The following is a 21,847-nucleotide window of genomic DNA, read 5'->3' on the forward strand; positions in this document are numbered from 1 at the left end:
TCTTCTTTTTTTTTCTTTTTAATTTTTGGACACTCTGATGCCGTGTCCAAGGCGTGTCCGACATAGCATCAAATAATTTTTTGGAGTGTCCGTGCATTACAGAGTGAAAGTAAAAATGAGGGTATAATAGATAATTTAGTGTTTGTTTAGGAGGAAGAGATAGAGATGAAGTAAAACTCGATATATATGGAACCCCTCCATACTTCAATTTTATTTCTGCCCAAAAATGGACGAAAAAATGGAAGTATAAAGCCAAACAAATAAAAAATTATAATTTTTATTTTTGTTTACTCTATGACCAATATATATCTATATATATAATTTTTTTCCAATTCTTTTCTCATTTTCGTTGATAAGATGGTACATAGTTACCAGAGAAAATATACAAAATTGTTGAAAACTTATTGTATCAAAGTCAACGATCAAGTAAACAATCTTGTTAGTAATTTAAGTTTTATTTAAGCTAAACAATTTTGAATAAATGAACAATACGCATTTTGCTGAATATTTTATTAACAAAAAAAATTATTCTTATTTGATAAATATTTTTATTAATAAGATTTTTAAATTTTTAATATACTAAAATTGTATTATTATAATATTAATTTATTTATTTTCTAATACAGTACGAAGAGAAGGGCTATTTAGTAAAATTATAAAAAAAAAAATTCTTAAACTTATTTCTCATACCAAACAAGGGAAAATAATTTCGATTTACTCTCCTTTCAATTATACCATACAACTTGAAGAAAAACTTGAACCAAACAAATTCTAAGTAACAATTGAATATTTGGCCTCTATAACTTTAATTTATGTTTTGTTTTTTTTTAAAAAAAAAGGTTGCATGCTCTTTTTCATTAAAATAAAATATGAACATAAAAACAAAATATTCAAATCTATTTTCTTGTAGTCAAGTGTTTAAAGAGGAGCGGAATCCACTTTGGACTTTCTTCTTTACTTAATCGTGTCAAAAAGTAGTACTATTACTAAAAATGTTGAACAAGAAAAGAATGCCAATGTACCCGAAGAATGATCGGATCCAGCCTGGCGACGGATCCATCCACTTTTCTTCATACCATACCGTCGCAAATAAATGTTATCCCCTCTTCTCATTTGCTCCAAATCAAAGCAATCCTCTCTTACAAAACGCAAATTTTCACCAATACAAACTTGCATGTCCCGCTTCAACTTGGCCAAAAAGCTCCACCCCGCTAGAAAAGCGTGGAAGAGTTTCAGAAACCGTCTCCAATCCAAACTACATGATCCAAAGCTTGTAATTGCGACAATCACTGCTTTAGGACAGCGCTGCTCGATTGCTTGGCAATCCATATCCCGTTTTCTTCACCGAAAAATTATTGGTATAACGAAACGGGCCGTTCCGCCTCTTTCCCACCGCCATCTCCACCTCTACCGCCACCACGTCGGCCAGAGCTACTCCCCCATTTACGTGGACGAGCTGTTTCCAGGGCTGGTCACGTTAGCAGAACCAGGAAGGATTAAAGAAAGTATGGCTGAATCAAGTAGTATTTCCGTATCTGTCAATAAAACCAGGCCTGGATCGACAGTGGAAGCTCATCGTGATGGAAAGATTCAAATCCAGGATAAAGTGAGGGCCAAGATTCCTGGAGATGCTGAGAGGGGATTGGCGCCTGTCCCTGTGGGGAAAGGAAAAGCGAAAGCCGGTGAGAGTAGCAAAAGTGCTGCTTCAGCTGAGAAATGGAAACTTCCTCTGATCCCACAGTTTAAAGGCGTCGATGAAAGAGCTGAGGAATTCATAGCTAAATTCCGACAGGACATGAAGCTTGAAAGGGAACAATCAATTCTTGAGTTTGAGGAGATGCTGAAACGAAGTGCTTAAGGAAAGGAAATTATACTTTTTCTTGCAACTTTCCAGAGGTTTGAAGGTTTTAATACGGAGGCTGATGGTTGTTAATTTTTTTCCCTTTTTTTGGGTTTGTTTTTTGGATGCCCAATTTTTTGAAGGGTTGCATTTTTTTATTTTTTATTTTTGAATTTTGGGGTTTTATACGTATTGATTTGGTATGATATATGATTTGAGGTATTTACCGAAGTGTAATGGGAAGTTTTTATTCAAATCAAGTTTGGTTGAACCAATTATGTAGCATATGTGATATACTTATTATGTGATTGGTCATTTTTTCTAAATTGTATACCAATTACATGATAAGTACTTCGATCAAATTTCATATAAATTAGAATTTACTAGGTATAATTGGTTGTATAGGGTTTGGTTATTTCCAAGTGTGTGTATAGGTGGAAAGGAATTTGATTATTGGATTTTATTTTTAAGTAGATAAAATATTAATTTGTATTGAGGATAAATTGATTGTTTTATTCACTTCATATTATTTCATTTCAGTGTGATATTTTATTACATATTTTTACTTTAAATGCATTTCGCATGCATATGCTGCAGTAAAATATTTCTCCTGGGGCCTAATACATGTTATTTTATTTGACCCTTTAAATATTTCCTATCAAAAGATAGTGATGATCATAAATGAAATTATTTTATTTTATTTTTATCTTATCAAATAAAAAGTAAATTGTTTGTTGAGGTGAAAAGTATTGAAAAACTTAAGGTTGGTTTGATTTAAAAAGTCTCAATTAGTTCCGACTTGTTTAGTATTGAATTGGGCAAAATTCTTTATAGCGTAAATTAAGAAAGATCCACGACGTTTAAGATAAAAATCAAGACGTTAATTGAAAAAATAATCCGAATCCTACGTTTGATTCGAAACAAGTTGAAAGGCTTGTGAATCAACGTTATCAATATACAAATCCATTTTTCAGAAGATCAAAACTTCAATTCCACTAAAAAATACTCAAAGTTTAAGCCAAAAATTTCCAGTTCCTAGCATTTAATTCGAGAATATATCAAAAGAATGCTCTAATTAATATTGTCAAAGAACCAAGTCAACATCGAATCAAATCAAAGCGTCAAGCTCCATATCTAAAGTTGTTAAAACAACAACACGAAAAATCAAAAGATTCAAATAGAGATTTTATACCAACAAAATACACAATTAAACCCAAAAAATTCATTTATGATATTCTTTCGTTTCACTAAATTTAAATATGAAAACAATATGATAAATAGTCATTTGTTAGTGAGGAAAATTTTATTTCTTTTATATTAGTACAGATGAACAATTTATGTCGGGAACTAGGACGAGGCGTAGGGAACACGTGGAGATTTCTTGGGAAATGGGCCTATCACTTCCATAGATAAGTTTACTGGGTTTAGGCTTATAGTGTGTCGATGATTTCAGACCAAGTGGGCCAATTATCTCCAAAACGTCGGATATCGCGTCCATCCACATTATCAACAAACCGTCTTTTCCAATTTCCAGACAGCCTACCATGAATTCAATTGCGTCTTTTCATAATATCTCAAGTACAAAAATTAAGACAATTTTTGCGTGTTTTTATGGAAATAAAAAAATTAAACTTGAAATAGACCATATTTTTTTTTAATAATTTGTATAAATAGACTATAAGTCAGCAAGTATAATCCTAATTATCCTTTATAAATTTAGTTTCCTAAGACAATCCAATAATTTGGATTCGACACATAATTTCTTAAATTTTAGGTTCAAATTTTAAATGTATATGTGAGTCATGTGTGTCCAGGGGACAAAAAAAAAAAAAAGTTATAAAGTGTTTTTTTTCTATTATCCACATTTCAAACCCTAAATCAATTATACTTGACTTAGAGGGGAGGGGAAAAAGAAAATAAAAAAAGAGAGATTAGTTTAAATTAAGGGTAAATTACAATAATCTCATGTGAGATTTGGTATAATTATGAATACTTGCTTGAAAAATTATTAATACCCCCTAATTTTAATACCCGTCTAACAATTAGCCAGATCGGTTAGGTTCTCATCCATTTTTTTATGATGAACTGACCAAAATGCCCTTGTATATTAAAAATTATAATTTTATTTATATTTTAATTTTTTTTATGGACTAAGTGGATAATTTTTTATAATTTTTAAAATTTTTTCATCCATCCCATTTGATTTTTTTTAAAAAAAATAAAAAAATACAGTAAGAGCAAAATTAATATTTTCATACCTCCATCCAAAAATTACATAATTTTATTAAATATCATAAAAGTATTTATAATTTTTTAAACGATAAAAAAATATTCATAATTATACCAAATATTAGATGAGATTTTTGCAATTTACCCTTAAATTAAATGTGAACCACTCATGAAAACCGGCTTTCAGCAGCCGTTGGAGTCGTTTAAAGGTGAGGTGAGTACGTTACTTTGCTTACGCCTCAAAACACACTTGAAGAGCTTCTTCCCCTCATGTCCCTACTCTCTCACTCAAAACCATACTTGCCCCAATATTGCTTTCTTAATAACTTGCTAAAATTCTTGTCAACAATATCTTGCTCAAAATTACAAAATTTTTTAGTTTGAAATCTGGTTAGAAATATCAACACTGGTTTGATTCCAATACAACATAACGATCAGTAAAATTGTACTTTTTATTATTTTTGAATAAAAAATAAGTGAAATTATTTGTATCTCGTATACAATATCAGAGTAAACATAATTGTATATTTGATACGACCAACTCAATTTTAGGAATGATGATGAGTGGAATTAAAGATGATTTTGCTAAGGCATTTATGTACTATAATATCTGAATTTTCACTTGACCGGTTGGACTCATTAAATTCGATTTATAATTTTTATAAATTAAATAAATATTATCATATATATGGTAAGATTCAAACTCGTAGCATTAAGTTTGAACAATCGTGAAATCGGCATCTTAATTATAAGATCGAGAGTTAAGGATATAATTGATTCTACATAATTATAATTTCTACTTACAAGTTTTTATTAGTTTAAATAAATGAAGCCCGTTTGTAAATATACCAACTTACACCTCATAATCTACGGCTTCTTTACATAGTTCATCCATATCTTTTGCATAATTACAAAAATTGCTCCTAACAGTCAAAAAGTAAGAATTGTTGATATTTTTTAGAGGTGTACGTGTGGTGTTTTAAAAGATAAGATAGTTTTATATAGATGATATTGACGTTTCTGATGGATGTATATATAATTATTCAAAAAAATAAGAATAATTATATAAATAGACAATATATTAGGGGTCTAAATATAATTAACCCCAAAGAACTAGAGTAAATGTACTAATAGTCAACTAGTTGTATTTATAGCATCAAGTTAAAGGATTTTTTGTTTTGGTAGACAAGTTATGGGAATTTTACTTAAATTATTTTTTGAGTTTCATATTTTTTTTGGCCAGAAGTCCACAACGTCATAAGTCACGAACGGGAAATGATACAGGGAACGACACCGTATTAGCCGTCCTTGGAATATCAAAATTATCCTTGGCAAAAGAAAATACTTTGCTTATAAATATCGTCACACTCTCCTCGAGCACCAGCCTCCATTTCCCTGCTCTCTCTCTATCTTTCTCTCGAGTCCCTCGAAACTTTCTTCGATTCCATCGATTTTTTCAGATCACAGATCTATCGCACAAATGGCGAAAGAACCACTCCGTGTTCTCGTCACCGGCGCCGCAGGTACGGCTTCATGCGCAGGCCATTGCTGCATCTGCTTTTTTATTTGTTTTTTTCTCTTTATTATCTCATATGGTTTTCATTAGATCACTGTTTGCTGTCGGTTGATTGGTTGGATCGTGTTATATTGTATTGATTTCGGTGTATTGGGAGTGAAGTTTTTGGATGATGTTTATGTTGTATGTATCTTATTATTTGCTGACGAGTAGTTTATTCTGATTTAATTTTCCTTGTGGCTTAATATATGCTGCAATGAGATATGGCCTTTTCATTTTAGTTTGAAATGATTCTATTGATGGACGATGAAGCTTGTAAGGTTGAATCACAGATTCTTTCTTTTTCAATATTTCGAGTCAGTTTTGGTCAGTTACACCGGAATGTTGATAATTGGTTATGCCGTAGCTGATTGGTTGCTTTTCAAGGAGATTCGTATTGTTTCGTGCCCCCCTTTACATACTGCTTGGTGATGTGATTTGAGGCGGTAAATTGATATAGAAGGCGTTGAGAACTTATATTCTTTATTTCGAAATGAACTGGCTTTTATGACTTTGATTAGTTTGCTGCTTATGCAATTGGTATACTTATTTCCTCTTCTTCTTTAAGTTGAAGATAGAAATGAAATGAAATAAAAAGTGTTATTTGTGTACATCTTAAGTTTACATACACTTACTGAAGGTGCTTTGGTTGTCATTCTTACCCGCTTTGTATTTAATATCTCTATGGTAATATCTACACTGGGAATTCAATGCTGAAAGACATGGAGTTTCGGATTTTGTCCAGAAATTTCCTTTTGTTTCTTCTTTCTTCTTCCATGTTGATGAAAATAGGAGTAACTTTTGGGGGTTGGGGGCAGAGGAGGTTAGAGTGCACATGCTTAAGAGTTTCTATTTAATGTTTGGATTGTAACTCAGTCGTTGGTCAACCGTCAATATGAGTCACTTGAGCCTAGTTCAGGAAGAAACATCCATCAAATCGTTGTGGCTTAAGTTTGTGTAATGCACGCTAACGAGCAATTTCACTCTTATTAACTGAGGTTGTGTGATGCCATTGCTTCATTTTCCTTGGAAAGGATGCCAATTCTACAAATTGTGCTAGCATTAGCTATCCAGAATATTTCTTGGAATTCATATAGAGCATTTAGATAGTGAATTTGTTGGTTTTACAGGGCAAATTGGATACGCTCTTGTTCCTATGATTGCTAGGGGAGTTATGTTGGGCCCTGACCAGCCTGTTATTCTCCTCATGCTGGATATTCCACCTGCTGCTGAGGCACTAAATGGAGTTAAAATGGAATTGGTTGATGCAGCATTTCCTCTTCTGAAAGGTTGATCCTCTAGATTTACCCACTTTTTCTGTTGTCAAAATTTCACTTCACTTGACTGTTTATATGCCTTATGAAATGTGGCCTGAAGGGATTTCTTAACTTACCCATCCGTATGTTCTTGTGATGTTTGGATCAGGTGTTGTTGCTACAACTGATGCTGTTGAAGCTTGCACTGGTGTCAATGTTGCTGTAATGGTGGGTGGATTCCCAAGGAAAGAGGGCATGGAGAGGAAAGATGTGATGTCCAAGAATGTCTCCATCTACAAGTCCCAAGCTTCTGCTCTTGAGAAGCATGCTGCTGCTAATTGCAAGGTGATGATTCACCAGCTTTATGGCCTTTAAATTTTAAGTGACAGCATATTGATGCTAGAAGGCAAAAAAGGAACTTGATATGTGAGAATATGGATCCTAGCATGTTTCCCTAACAGCAAAATTTTATTGGTAATGCTTGATAGTTCTGATACCCAGAGATCTGCTTCTATGAGAGAGATTTTTAGAGTAATAATTTTAGAGGACATTGTATTTAGTTTCCAATTTCGAACTTACACTTTTTGTTGTATACTTCACTCCAGGTTTTGGTTGTTGCTAATCCGGCCAACACCAATGCATTGATTTTGAAAGAATTTGCTCCATCTATCCCAGAGAAGAACATTACTTGTCTGACTAGATTGGACCATAACAGGGCACTTGGACAGATTTCAGAGAGATTGAATGTTCAAGTATCTGATGTTAAAAACGTCATTATTTGGGGAAATCACTCCTCAACACAGTATCCTGATGTCAACCATGCCACTGTCAAAACTCCAGCTGGAGAGAAGCCTGTTCGTCAGCTTGTTGCTAATGATGAATGGTATAATAGTTAGCTAAAATTCAGTTTCCAGTGTCACATTCCCCTTGTTTTTCCCATGGGATTCGTCTTTGTTGACCCCAAGCATATTACATATTCTTCAATGTTTCTTTCCTAATCATTTTAGGTTGAATGGGGAATTCATAACTACCGTCCAACAGCGTGGTGCTGCTATTATCAAAGCCAGAAAGCTTTCTAGTGCACTTTCTGCTGCTAGTTCTGCTTGTGATCATATTCGTGATTGGGTCCTTGGAACTCCAGAGGTAACCTTTTTCCTTATGTCTTCTATTTTTGTTTGCTTTACATTGATGACCACTTCACCGAATGGATTCTGATTGTACTGATCTTTGTGTTGCACTATTCCAGGGTACTTGGGTTTCTATGGGTGTATACTCCGATGGCTCATACAATGTTCCAGCTGGACTAGTTTATTCCTTCCCTGTCACTTGCAAAAATGGAGAATGGTCTATTGTTCAAGGTGAGAATGTGAATGAAAACATCAGTTCGTTCTGCTTTAATTAGTTGGAGTTCTTGATAATATCAACATATATAGCACTTGTTTCAATTCAGTTAGCACTCAGGCTACATTCCTAAAGCATTTCATGATTCGATGAATAATGTGTATGCATGGGTGTGTCTGGAGTTGAATTAATTAGTAGTACTAGAAACGTAATTGTTTTACTATATTCCAGGACTTTCTATCGATGAGTTTTCACGGAAGAAGTTGGATTTGACGGCTCAAGAGCTGAGTGAGGAGAAAGCTCTGGCATATTCTTGCCTATCTTAATTTCCTTTCTCTTGGCGAAAGCAAAAACGTTTTCCTTCCTCTGGCAGCAGAAGTAGGCTACAGTTTTGAATAATGCTATTTCTTGCTCAGTGGAAGCCTGCTTCTATGAATCGTTGGGTTGAACTTTGTTGTTTATGAGGACATTTTTCAATTTAATAGACTTTACGATCATGGGGGACAAATATCTTTTCATTTTGATATTGGGATATTGGCTGAGAAATGGCGTTTGATGCCTTGATAATAACCTTAATTTTGATTTCTCAGGTTTAATCTTCTTACTATTCCTGTATGGCTTGTCTTATTCATGCGTTTTTGCTTTTACATCAGTAGATTTTTTCTGCTTATAATTCTTCATTGTTGATCTATTGGTTTTTTTGTAGGATTTAAAAAAAAAATAAATATTTGAACTTCCGGCCTGTATCGTTCATCTCGAGTTGACTGGGGATATTCTAATTGGGATTGCTAATGTCCAATCCCAAGTCGATCAGATTAGAGTCGTCATGTATATAAATATGATGGGTCATTGGCTGTTATTTATTTATTTATCTTTACTATTACATTGATTTAAAAAATAATAAATTAATACACTAAGAATAATTAACAACAAATTACAATACGGATATGATTAAGTCATATAAAAATACATAATGTAAAAAAAAAGTCCTCACATATAGGAGGTCGGACCCATGACACCAAATTTGTTCAGCTCTCGTTTATTATTGATTGTTTAAACCCTGAAAGCTGAAACTGTCTTGAGGAAGTTATTCAACAGACTATAAAATTAGCTCTAAGTTGACACATTTACCAACTCATTATTTATTTTAGGTTTTCATTATAAAAGAAAATTAGAAACGGGTATATACATTTTCAGTTTCTGCTTCACCAAGTTTTAAAATCACCCTATGCTCAAAAGCATATAGAAAGGTACTTCTAACTGATTCTGCTGTTGTTCAGACCCTTCTTTAGGATCATTATATAATTATTTTGGGACCTCCGCTCGTCTTCAATACATAAATTTTAGAATAATTGTATTTATACCTCTTGATTTATAGTTTATTTATACAACATTCATTTTTTAATAATTGACAGCCAAACAATACAGATAATTTTGTAATGATATTCACGTTTTTCGGAGGTATATTTGTGATTTTTCAGAAAAAAAGTACTGGTGGTGTGTGTAAATAATATTGACATTTTTTGTAGGTGTATTTATAATTATTCAAAAGAATCTGAAAAAAGACCATAAATAAGGGGTATAAATGTTATTGTCCCTTTATTTAATTATAAAAAAGGAAAAGTATCTGCTTCTGATTTTTTTTTTTATAAAGAGTTAAAAGTTCATTTCCATAAATCTCCACTTTTCCTTTTTTCTCAAAACAAAATTATTACCCAACACTATGACATAGATGATTTACTTCTCTTTATATACGTTTTTCAGTTAAAAGCAGAGCATTAAGTTTTTATTTTTTAATTCTAACTAATAATTCCTGATACAAAAATTATTTTTGTCGGAGATAGCCTTTTCAAAATTAGAGTAGCGTGTTAAAGAAACGAGTAAGTCTAAAAGTGAGACAAATTTTAAAAAATCTGATAAATACCCAAAAATTCAACAAGACTCAAACTCATGATCTCAATCGGTCTTAACAACCCAGCTAAGAAATTGTTGGCATCTTGTGACTAATATTTATGGTCCTAAATCAAGAAAAAAATTCAGTATTTTCCTGTGGCTGCGCGTGCGACTACTTTTATTTGACTAGTATACGTTCTTGCTGATGATGTGAGTTTTGGTTTCGGGTTGAATTTTCCAATTTGGAGTGAAGGATATTACTAATTTCTTTTCAAGATTTTATCTTGGATTTATTCTATCAGCACTAATTATTGTAGCGTCAAGGTTTATACACTGTTATTGGGGCATGGGGTACTTTTGAGTAATTATTCTGTCATTTCTTGAAGTTTGATATGATTACATATAAATTTTTTGTGATTTAAAAAATTACACTATCATTAAAGTCTGTTAGTGAGTGTCTAATATAAGTAGGGAGAGCAATGAAACGAGTTTAATAAATTTTAAAACTTATTTTGTTTATTTTTAACGAAACTTGAGCCTCGTGGGCCCCAACCCCACAACCCTAGTAGGATCAGAAATTTGCCCAACACGTCTCAAATCTCATTTTTTCCAACCCGCCTCCAAACCCTAAAATGCTTTTTTTTTTTTTTTAAATATATATTATTTAGAAAGAGTTGAGATGAATTTCGGGTCTAGATTTGAGATCTATCTTGAATATATACGATTCTAAATTAAAATTTGAATTATCTTTAAATTCAGTAATTAGTCTCGATTCAACTCAAACGGGACATGCCCGGTGCAATGCCTAGTTTATCCGATTCAATTGCCATCCTAGGTACGGGTTCTAAAGGTTCCGGAGGTTGTTATTTTAATATAATTTTTATTTAGAAAAAAAAAATTAAGAATGCAATCTTTAGACCATAAACTATAATAAATTACTATATAATTGAAAAATAAATCTATGGTTTTCATCATTTATACCTTTTAATAATGTCGAATACTATACAGTCACGTTTTAGTCGTTTCTATTTGTACGTAAATTGAAACACACACAACTAAGCAAAAACGAGTGCTTTTCATCACCACTGCTCTTTCTTTTTTAGTGGAACCATCAATTACCACCATCCATTTTATTAAATTACAAAATTCATTTCAATATTTTTAAATTAAATATCAGTACATATGACTTATAAAAACGAAAAATTCTAATTTGGACTGAATTTAGTTGAATTTGGATGAGTTATATGGCAAGTATAATATATTTACTGTGTGATTAATGTACAATTTAAAAAAAATGATCAATCACATAATAAGTATATTATATTTACTCTATAATTGATTTGATTCGAGCAAACCTATTTAGCTAAGAAATTCTCAACAAAAATTTATTATGAAGGGTATGATTTGAACCATAAATGTCTAATCTCTTACAACACAGCTATTGTGCCTCATATTTGTTTACTTAGGGTTAATTATATTTAGACCCTCTCTAAAATTGTTAAATTGTACTTTTTCTTCAAGAAGTTTTAAAAATTACGTTTACACTCCCTACTGAAAAAATATCTTCAGTTACGTCTGACCTCCTTTAGTTATGGCCTGAACAAAAGGTATTGATGTAAAAAAAATACATAAATTTCTAATTTTACCCCTAATTCAATATTCCTCTGTAGTACTTTAATTTATACTTGTATGTAATATGTATAAAATAAAAAGGGTATAAATGAAAATATTGCTCCAAAAATATAGCCATTGGATAGAAAGTGTCACAGAATAATGGAAAAATTAGTCATCTTTTGGTGTTCTTTTATTTCCTATATATGAAGTGATATTAACATCATTATTGCATCTATTTCTTGAAAATGTCTTGTTCGAGTACTTCATCCAATGCTTCAATAAATGTATCAACAATGATTTTCACTTCATCCTATATATCAGAAGTAAAAAAAGCATATAAAAAAAAAAAAAAACTAGTTTTTCATTTAGAAACGACTACTTTTCATCCACTACCTATAATTCAAGAATAATATTTTATTATAATCACCCTTTTGACTTTATATATATATATATATATCAAAATTACACTTACCCTCTTATAAGTATAAAAATATTACATGCAATGTCAAATGAGGGGTAAAACTAAAAATTTATTTAATTTCTTTATTGATATAATTATTTTCGATCAAAATTCTAACGGAAGAAATTCAAGTGTAAACAAAGAATTTTCAAAATAAGCATGAGTGTAATCTTGATACAGGAATAAATATAATTTTATATTTCTTAAAAAAAAATCTGAGTGTAATAAATATATTTTTATTTTATTATGTAAAATTTATTTAGTTCTTAACTTTTGATAGTATGCAAATATATGTGTAGATAGAATTTGCATACTCATAATTGCATCACGCGTTTGGCATATTTTCACCGCCAAATTAAAATAATGTAAATCTTTTTACAGTGGAGTTCCGACTTCAAAAGGTTTCTCATTCCCACGTTGCCACTTTAAGCTACAATCATCATCTCTAAATACATTATACAACCATCCAATTAAAACAAAAAAAAAAAACATTTAATTTGTATTTATGCACATTTAAAACTAATTAAAGTTGTTTCAGAAAATATGACCTCTGATCAGTTATTTATTTTAATTTTACTCTTCTTTTATATAATTTAATAAAAATAATAAAAACTTTAATTATGTACATGTATCGAGTTAATTTATTTTGATTAAATAAATTTTAGATATCAATATATATTTATATATACATAAAGATGCAAAAGAAAGAAACCAAATTAATGTGTTTGGTCAAAAAGAAAATTAGACCATAATTCAAACTTTGATTATCATCATCATCTAAGTTGCACAATTTTCAACAATGGCCATAGCAAGACAACATTAAACTTGACTAACAAAACATTGGTTAGACATGACTAGGAGGACGATTTGGCCAAGAATGCCCCTATCTTTCTACCCTTGTTTTTCCCCCATAGTCCTGCAATCTAAATGTACAAAACCCAAATTCCTAAGTCAAACTCTAAACTTTTTCTGAAATTCTCAAATCAACCCCACTCACATTTTCTTTTTCTCTTTTTCTTTAAATTAAATGAAGCATCCTTGAAAATCTGCACCCCATGATTTGAAACTTGAGTCAATTCAAAAAGTCAAAGATTCCCATGTAGAAAAATCAAAATTCCCAGCTCCCCAATTCTGTTTTTCATCCAAAAAGCCCCCTCAAAATTCAGGTAAATCTGGCATGTCTCCGGCCCTAATGAAAAGATTGTACCAAAAGTCCATGCTATCATCAATTCTTGAATCCTTCTCCGCACCCTCCACCCCAGGGAACTGGAATTGAATTTTCTCATCGGCCGTCTGACGATCTGCGTCTTCTCTGGATAACTCTTCTGACCAGAAACTCTCATCAATCTGAGGAAAATACTCCGACGAGTAGTCCATTTCTTCATTCTTGACGACTGTTTTCTCCAACGATGAATCCGTCACGGACGACATCTCACTAGAGCATTGTTGAGGGCTAGTGACAACATTTTTGTCCAAATTGGAATTCTCCAAAACTTTGGAGTCACATTTGGGAATTGAAACAATTGGGTGGCTCTTGGAGTCCTGAGAAGACTGATCATTTTTGAGCTTTTTCTTCAAATGGGTGTGCCAGACATTTTTTATTTCATTGTCTGTTCGTCCCGGCAGTCTTGCTGCAATTGCAGACCACCTGGAAATCCACACAAAAAAAACAAATATTACATAAGATATTTGCACGAGCTAAGCAAACTTTTTATCTTTATTTTTTTGATAAACTAATGACAATTTGCAAAACGAGGTATAATTTAATTAGAGTGGACAAACATTAAATCTTGTGCCTGAGTTTAATTATTGGACACAGAATCCTAAGGAGATATAACCTCTGCGTGCATAGTTGTCCGCAACCAAACATTTAATGATTCTGTAGATTTAGAAACTTTAATTAATGTTTTAATTACTGCAACTATGGAGAATCACTTTGAGCAATTCTTGATTATTCCGTCGCTAAACTCCAACACGCACGTCTACAGAGAAGGGATCAAGTAATAGTTTTTTTTCTTAATTAATCATTTCGGACAAACACATAAAAAACAAACTCGTGTTTTTGTCATATTATGATGAGCTTATTTTTTATTAATTAAATAATTATAATAATAAATAAATAAATAAAAGATGCAAGAGTTCATGTATTTGCAAGTCTTGTGAGTCTGCAACTTGTAGACTTAAAATATTAGATTACGTCTCGAAGATATCTTCTAATGGCCAATCACTCGTTTAGAGCATGCACTTGTAAATTTGGCAAAAATCCTAATTACTGGTGATGTTATAATTTTTTTAAAAAAATAAATAAATTAGTCATGATTTTGACAATTTAATTTGGTAATTAAAACGAATTAAAAATGGGGAGGAAATATAGAATTCATGCAAGTTGGAGGGATAAATAATTGGGTTTGAAAATGGGGTGTTTTAATGCATGTGATTGGTCTAAAATTTCGAGCACGAAGGGTATTAAGTTTATTGTAGTTTGTCTTATTATTTTTAGTCATAGTAATGGATTGATCAAATATTGATGTATGAGAATGTAATTACATAATTATCTTTTTTTTTTTAAAAAGAAAAAAGAAAAAACCCCTTAGTTTGCTATGCATTCAGTGCAAACATTTTGGTTGGAATAGTATAATTTTTGTCCATTTGTATTTATACAAAAAGGTGATGGATGGATGGATGATGGATTGATGGATGGGATGTATATAAATAAAAGCATAAGTACCTATTGCCAAGGCATTGATGTAAAGTGATGATGGTATCCTCTTCTTGTTTGGTGAAATTCCCCCTCTTTATGTCGGGCCTCAAATAGTTTGTCCACCGGAGTCTGCAGCTCTTCCCACATCTCAACAGCCCTTCAGCCCACAAATTACATTAAATTCTGAAGTGGGGTGGAGTTTATATGTAAATTAAGTGTAGTTAGGTAGGTAGTGGGGGGGTACCTGCTTGTTTGGGGAGGGCACGCCAGTTTCCATGGCCGTGTTGTTGAATATAAGAGACGAGAATCTGGTCTTCTTCAGGGCTCCATGGCCCTTTCTTCAGTCCCATCTTCTCACAGCATGGAGCTCTCACCATTTGCTTGATTGCTTCCCAATATTTCCACAATTTTGATTTCTTCTCTCTTTTATTGATTTGTTTGTTTTGACACTCTGATGCTCTCTCCTCTCCTCTGCTCTCCTCTCTTTTCTGAGTAGTAGTAGTAGTAATAATTATGTGAGGGATGATGAGAGTGTTTTTTTATATATTCACATATATAGATAGGGTGGCTGGCTATGGCATCTTCTTATATCAACTAGTCTTGCTCCGCAACTTCCAAGAAACTCTCTCTCTCTTAGCTTAATTAATTAAGTCACAACTTATGTATAAAATAATAGGGCAGCAGAGAGGGAGACTTAAGTTTAATTGTTTGCTAGTAAGAAATTGTATTTGAAAAATTCAGTGGAGAAGATAGGTTCATGCACTACCAAATACAATTTTGATTATTGATCTTTTCACCAATTTATTTTGTAGCTTCAATTTGAATATGCATAGTCTCAAAAATTAATATGCTGAGTTAGTAAAGTTTGGGACTTCACCTTAGACTCGTTCAAAGTCAGTACAGATAATATCTCATGCAATGTAGTATGAATTAGATAACAAGCTGCATCATTTGATACCGTCTGTGGAAACAAGGTCATGAGCCCCACGTCTAGGGGTTGATAATATCGGCAAGTGTTCCACGTTGGTTGCAAGAGAAGAGCATGGATGACTTATAAGCCCTAAAGCCTCCTCTTCCTAGCGAGCCGTTCTTCCAAAATAAATTCGTGATGCTTATATGAAGCAAAAGGGGACAATACCTCATGTGATAAGACATGATTGAGTCTCGAGCCGCTTGAAAAATTTACAATTTTAGACCTGTAACTTAAAGGCGTGGCATTTTTAGTCCTTACAAATTGATTTTCGCAATCTTGTAATTTTATAATTTTGATAATTTTAGTCCTTTTCCATCTATTGATTACAATTTTAGTCCTATAAATAAATTCACAAAGGACTAAAAATGACAATTCTCTCAAATTATAGGATTAAAAATGCCATCGCTTCTAAGTTACAGAACTAAAATTGTAATTTACTTGAGTCATGTGCAAGTCACATGCAATTTTGGCCAGAAAAAAAAATGAAAATTGCCAGAATTTTAAAATTATAGAACTAAATTGCAAAAATCAATTCGCGCAGGAACAAAATTGCCACCTCTATTAAATTATAGAACTAAAATTACATTTTTCCCCTGAATCACTTCAAGTTCATAATTTTCAAAGGCGTAAACCTTAATATGTTTAGCCCGTCAACCTCAAGACTACGTAAACAACATCCCCTATCATATGGGATGAAAAATGCGATAATGTTGTCCTAGGGCATATATTACAATACAAAATAGAGTGTAAAATAAATGAATCCCATGCTTAAAGATTTAATATAGGGATAATTATAGTTACACTCCCTAATCTATAACTTATTTACCAAATTATTCATATCTTTTGGTAATTATATATACATCCACTCAAAATGATAATATCATATACACACAACCCCTTGCGACTTTTTAAAAAATTATACATACATCTAAAAAAAATTAGTATTATTGCACAAACTATTCTTATTTTTGACATCATGGTTAATTTCTGTAATTAAAAAGCAATAATATTTTATATGAATAAATTATAAATCAAGTGATCTAAATATAATTATTCTTCTAAAATATGCATGAATCATGCAACCAATAGATATACAAATGTACATGATAAGTATAATCATGTCACTAATTAATTACTTCTTTAAAATTTAACCGTAATTATATATACGCTGGTGTGTAAGAGAGCGTGAGTGTGAGTTATTGGTGTTGATATTCCGAAAGTTCACGTGGGATTTGGACATGGATTCAATGTTCGTTCATTCAACGGCAAACTTTGGAGAGAGAGAGAGAGACAAGAGAGAGAAAAAGAGAGAGAGAGAGAGAGAGAGAGAGAGAGACCTATTTCTTCTAATCTTAAAAATTTCTGTTCCAACTCAAAGAAAAAAAATATCTGTTTCGGTATATATCTAGTAATTTAATTTAAATTATATATTAAAAATTTAATATATATATATGTAGATTTTATATAATTTGTATAATTTTTAATTATTATACATACACATCGAGTCGTTAATGGCTGTCACTATAATACTGGGGATTAAAGTTGGTCGATATTTTACGTACCTTGCAACATACTTTTCTAAAATTTTGAATTGTGATCACTATGGTTCAAACATAAATTTAATTTAAATATGATTATGTATATATATGGTTCAAATATATATATATATATTAATATTATATCGATTCAATCAATATATCAATATTTTAAAAATAATAAACAATTAATTACAATAACTATTTATTCAAACTAATATATTGATACGACTGTAAATAGATCACAAATAACTCAAATAAATTGAGACAAGCACTCATATAAAATAAAATAAATAATCACTCAAAATGAGTGAATAATCATATTATTTAATTTCAGTTTTTTTTTATTCAATTGAAATCATACAATGATAAGTTTCTTTTCTTTTTTTTTAAAAAAAATAAAAAGTGAATTGGTTACAAAAAGTTCAAAAATAAACAAATAAACAACATAAAAACTATTAAAAATAGATTAAATACCGAATTCACAACCTACATCTTAGTTGGGAGGCATCAACCTCACCACGCAGGCAAGGGGTTATTGATAATTACATAATAAACTTTAATTATTAATAATTAATATTTATACACAATCTCAATATTAAATATATATAATTAATAAAATATTATTACTATTAAAATATATTAATATCTACGTATTGATAGGACACGAATCCAGGAGCTCTTAGTGATGGGGTCTCTTAGTATTAAATAGTCAACATTATACTAATTGAAAATGTAATGAAGATGACAGGTAATGTTGTGCAATATTCCTAACACCTGCATGCACGTGCCCCTCTTGCACTCAATACTAGTGATTAACACATTTAATGGACAGTCACAAAGTCCCAATGTCTACTCCTAGAAATTAAAATTATTCTAATTTGAATTTGGCCTAACTTTATCATTACCACATACAATTTTTGCTCTTATACGGATTCTCATTTAATTACCAAATTTATTACCACTATTTACTAATAATGACAACTCTATTTATCACTAGTAAAAAAGTGGTCTTTTAAATAAATTTTGGCTAAAACATATAAGAACGAAGATTTAATTTTGTCAAATATGAAAACCTCGTTGAGGGCGAATGTAAAAAATCAAAATCTCAATGGAGATCGATACAATTAATTATTAACTCTAAACGTTAGTATCGTTTATATATAATCGTAATAACACACATAATTTGGATATATAGATACATAATATAAGATTTGCCAATATAAGTATTTGAAAAGCTAATGTCACTCTTGCACTAATTAATGTCCTAAAAATTATAAGATTGTGCTTGTTTCTGCAATTTTTTCGTTACTTGATCAATAAAAAACTCGTTCAACTTCGATTTGTTAAATTTAACAGATCAAAATTGAACAATTTTTTTGCTCGGTAAGCTCTCGGGCTTGACCCGAGCTAGGTATGTTTAATGTACAAATGATAAAATATATTAAAAAAACCAAATTACTCTAGCCAGCTGGCTTCATATTTGATCTAATTAAATCTCGTTTGAGCTCAATTGAAGTGTAATAAGATTAAATTCAAATATAATTTTTTAATATTAATAATAATTCAAATAAATTTAAATAATAATATGTTCAAGTCGACTTTTATTATTTAATATCCCGTCTTGTTATGTTACTTGGTAGAAAACCTGAAAAAGGCGTCGGCATAAAGTAGCAATTATTGGGATATCCAGAGGAGATCTCTTGGAACAAATCATATACTCTTTCATGTTTTACTTAAACGAATATAAGGCCAAAGCCGACACAATAAAAACGGCGAACATACAAATAGAAAAGGAGTTCACATTTCTTGACTTCTTTTCTGTTTACATGTCTATCGTAGATAGACGTATAAAGATACGGTCAAAGGCTTGAAAATATTTTTAATCCTGTAATTTCGAAATTTTGATAATTTTATCATTTATTCTTTCAGAGTTGTAAAATAATTTTATAATTTTTTGATATTTCGCAATTTTGGTCTTTTCAGTACTGAATATTACAAAAGTTGTTGGAATAAAACATGTGCCCTTCGCAATTTTGATATTTTTTTTTTATCTTTTATCTTTCTAGGCATTGTAAAATAATCCTATAACTTTTTGACATTTTTCAATTTTAGTCCTTTCGTGCCAGATTTTGCAAAAAATTTCGGAATAAATCATGTGCAACATCTTTTTTTTTGTTAAAAAAATTTTCATCCATATTGGCAAAAGTGAGCCAGTCAGAACAACATCCCTAATTTAAATTAACCACGTGAGGTGCACATGATTTATTGCGATTAGTTTTACAAAATCTGACACCGAAAGAACCAAAATTACAAGATTCTTTTATAATATTAAAAAGATGAAAAATAAAATATTTTAAAGTATCAAAATTATAGGAAAAAAAATATATTATAGGACATATAAAATATAGTGAAAGGTATACGGAAGCCGACATCAATCTCTCCACTAAAAGGAGCCATATATAGAGCTGGATTTTCTCTTGTTGAGGTCCCATTTGAAGGATCACCGTGTCTTGCCAACACAAATCAAATCTCAGTCACTTTTCCTAGGCTGGAATTCACACATTTCAATTTCGATTTATTGTTTCTCACTCATCGTGTCCCAAAATCTACGTCTTGTATGTAAGAATTTTTCTTAATTACATAAAACTCCTATTTCAGACACGGAGAATGGGAATATGGAACACAGTGCTATTTATTTCCGAAAATACAATTTGTCATATCACATACACGTCCAATGTGTATGAGACGAGAACTAATGACCTTAGGCTCGATTTAGATGGATGAATTTGAATTTGAGTCCAGAGTTTGGAGAAACAACGACGTTATTAAACGAACTCAAAATATGTCACATTATTATTAAATATAATTTTAAATGATAATTAAAATATTTATATCTTCTATAACACATAATTATCGATCTAAATAAGTACAATAAATTTATTATTATTATTTTTAATTTGTAAATTCATCAATTCAAATGCAACAAGAAGTTAAATTTAAAAAAAATGAAGACAAAAGATATAGCTATTTTTTTTTATTCTTATATCTAGAAAATATAGTCTTTGTACCATCATTAATTCCTAAAGAAAACAATACAATTGGGTATTGGGTGGGGTGGTGTTAGGGCCAAAGTCAAGAATTGAATATTTTGCATATACTTTAGAGTGCCAACAAAAACTAGTGCATATTGGGACCCTCTTTGGTCATATTCAACATTTTTGGGCTCCTTTTTCTTTTATAATACTTTTTAAAACTTTTAATTCAACCTATTTCTTTTCTTATTAATTTAAGTTTTTTTATACTTTAGATATTAATTTAAACTTAACAAAACTTCTTAAATTTATTAAAAATACTCGAATTGGTGATTAATTTCTTAAAGCATACGCTACAAAAAAAAATGACTCAATAACTATGTAAAAATTTTGATACTAAAATTAGCGTCGAGTTAATTAGCAAGTAAAATTTTCGTTGATTACGATCTACATTATTTGATATATATATTTTAGATAATTTGTTACTAAATTCATTAGCAAGTAAATTTTAGTTGCTAAAATTTTTTAGCAAGTAATTTTTGTATTAAAAAATACTGTAGATTAGCAACCAAAATTTACTTACTAAAACGTTTAGCCAAAATACAACATTATGCATGATGCCTCAATCTCGTCAATTCTGATCATTGTTTAAGTCTTTGATCGTAAGTCAAATTAAAATAATATGGACAAAATCCCCCGCAGTAAAATAATAAGAACATTTTTGTTGACGATGAAATTAAATAAAATTAAAAAAATCGTATCGACCCTAATGAAACATCGCTATGGACAATTAGGGTCGACTCAATTTTTGTCAATGCTATAGACTAAAATAAAATTGTATATTAGTGTATATATATATATATATATATATGTTCAATTTTAATTTGATCCACACGAGTGTTCGAGGTGACATTTTTCATGATAAATTTATTGAGAGGACAAAAGGGTGTGATGTATTTCAATGAATACGGCTAAAACTCGTTCTCAAATATTCATACATAAAATCCAACTGTTTATTTGTGACACATTTCAATATGTATCATTGACTAATCCACGTTAATAAATATACCATTACATCGATATCTTAATATGAATAATTACGTCAATTTAATTAATATATTAATATAATTAAGACTAATAAAATAACTTAGAATAAACCTACGTAAAATCACTAGAAGAAATATAATTTATCATTATGGTTAGAAGTAAAAAATTCATGCGGATATTAATTAATTATGGTTGTGCAACTGTTATTAGTCATTGTTTTGCAAGGAAGGACAATATTTGGTACAGTTACAAAACTGTGGAAATATTTTGGTAATAAAACCATAGCAAATACTGGTTAACCGTACTTAAGTTTTCGCATCAATTATATCTGATTGTGGGAGATAAAATTGATTTGATATGATTCTTAT

The 21,847-nt window shown here is 30.8% G+C and overlaps 3 protein-coding genes across 3 annotated transcripts; 2 read left to right on the plus strand and 1 right to left on the minus strand.

Moving 5' to 3' along the window:
* Positions 937-2,041, plus strand: LOC105171781. Its single transcript, XM_011093011.2, has one exon. It carries the CDS (start codon positions 1,094-1,096, stop codon positions 1,856-1,858), a length of 765 nt encoding a protein of 254 aa, XP_011091313.2. The 5' UTR covers positions 937-1,093; the 3' UTR covers positions 1,859-2,041.
* Positions 5,437-8,828, plus strand: LOC105171782 (malate dehydrogenase). The gene is made up of 7 exons (XM_011093012.2): positions 5,437-5,592; positions 6,755-6,913; positions 7,050-7,225; positions 7,486-7,763; positions 7,888-8,023; positions 8,127-8,238; positions 8,453-8,828. Exons 1-7 carry the CDS (start codon positions 5,550-5,552, stop codon positions 8,545-8,547), a joined length of 999 nt encoding a protein of 332 aa, XP_011091314.1. The 5' UTR covers positions 5,437-5,549; the 3' UTR covers positions 8,548-8,828.
* Positions 12,911-15,454, minus strand: LOC105171783 (myb-related protein Myb4). The gene is made up of 3 exons (XM_011093013.2): positions 15,134-15,454; positions 14,917-15,046; positions 12,911-13,836 (listed from the first exon to the last, which is right to left on the minus strand). The coding sequence occupies exons 1-3, from the start codon at positions 15,264-15,266 to the stop codon at positions 13,344-13,346; spliced, it is 756 nt and encodes a 251-aa protein (XP_011091315.1). The 5' UTR covers positions 15,267-15,454; the 3' UTR covers positions 12,911-13,343.

Source organism: Sesamum indicum, linkage group LG10 (assembly GCF_000512975.1).
Source record: "Sesamum indicum cultivar Zhongzhi No. 13 linkage group LG10, S_indicum_v1.0, whole genome shotgun sequence".
Taxonomy (NCBI): domain Eukaryota; kingdom Viridiplantae; phylum Streptophyta; class Magnoliopsida; order Lamiales; family Pedaliaceae; genus Sesamum; species Sesamum indicum.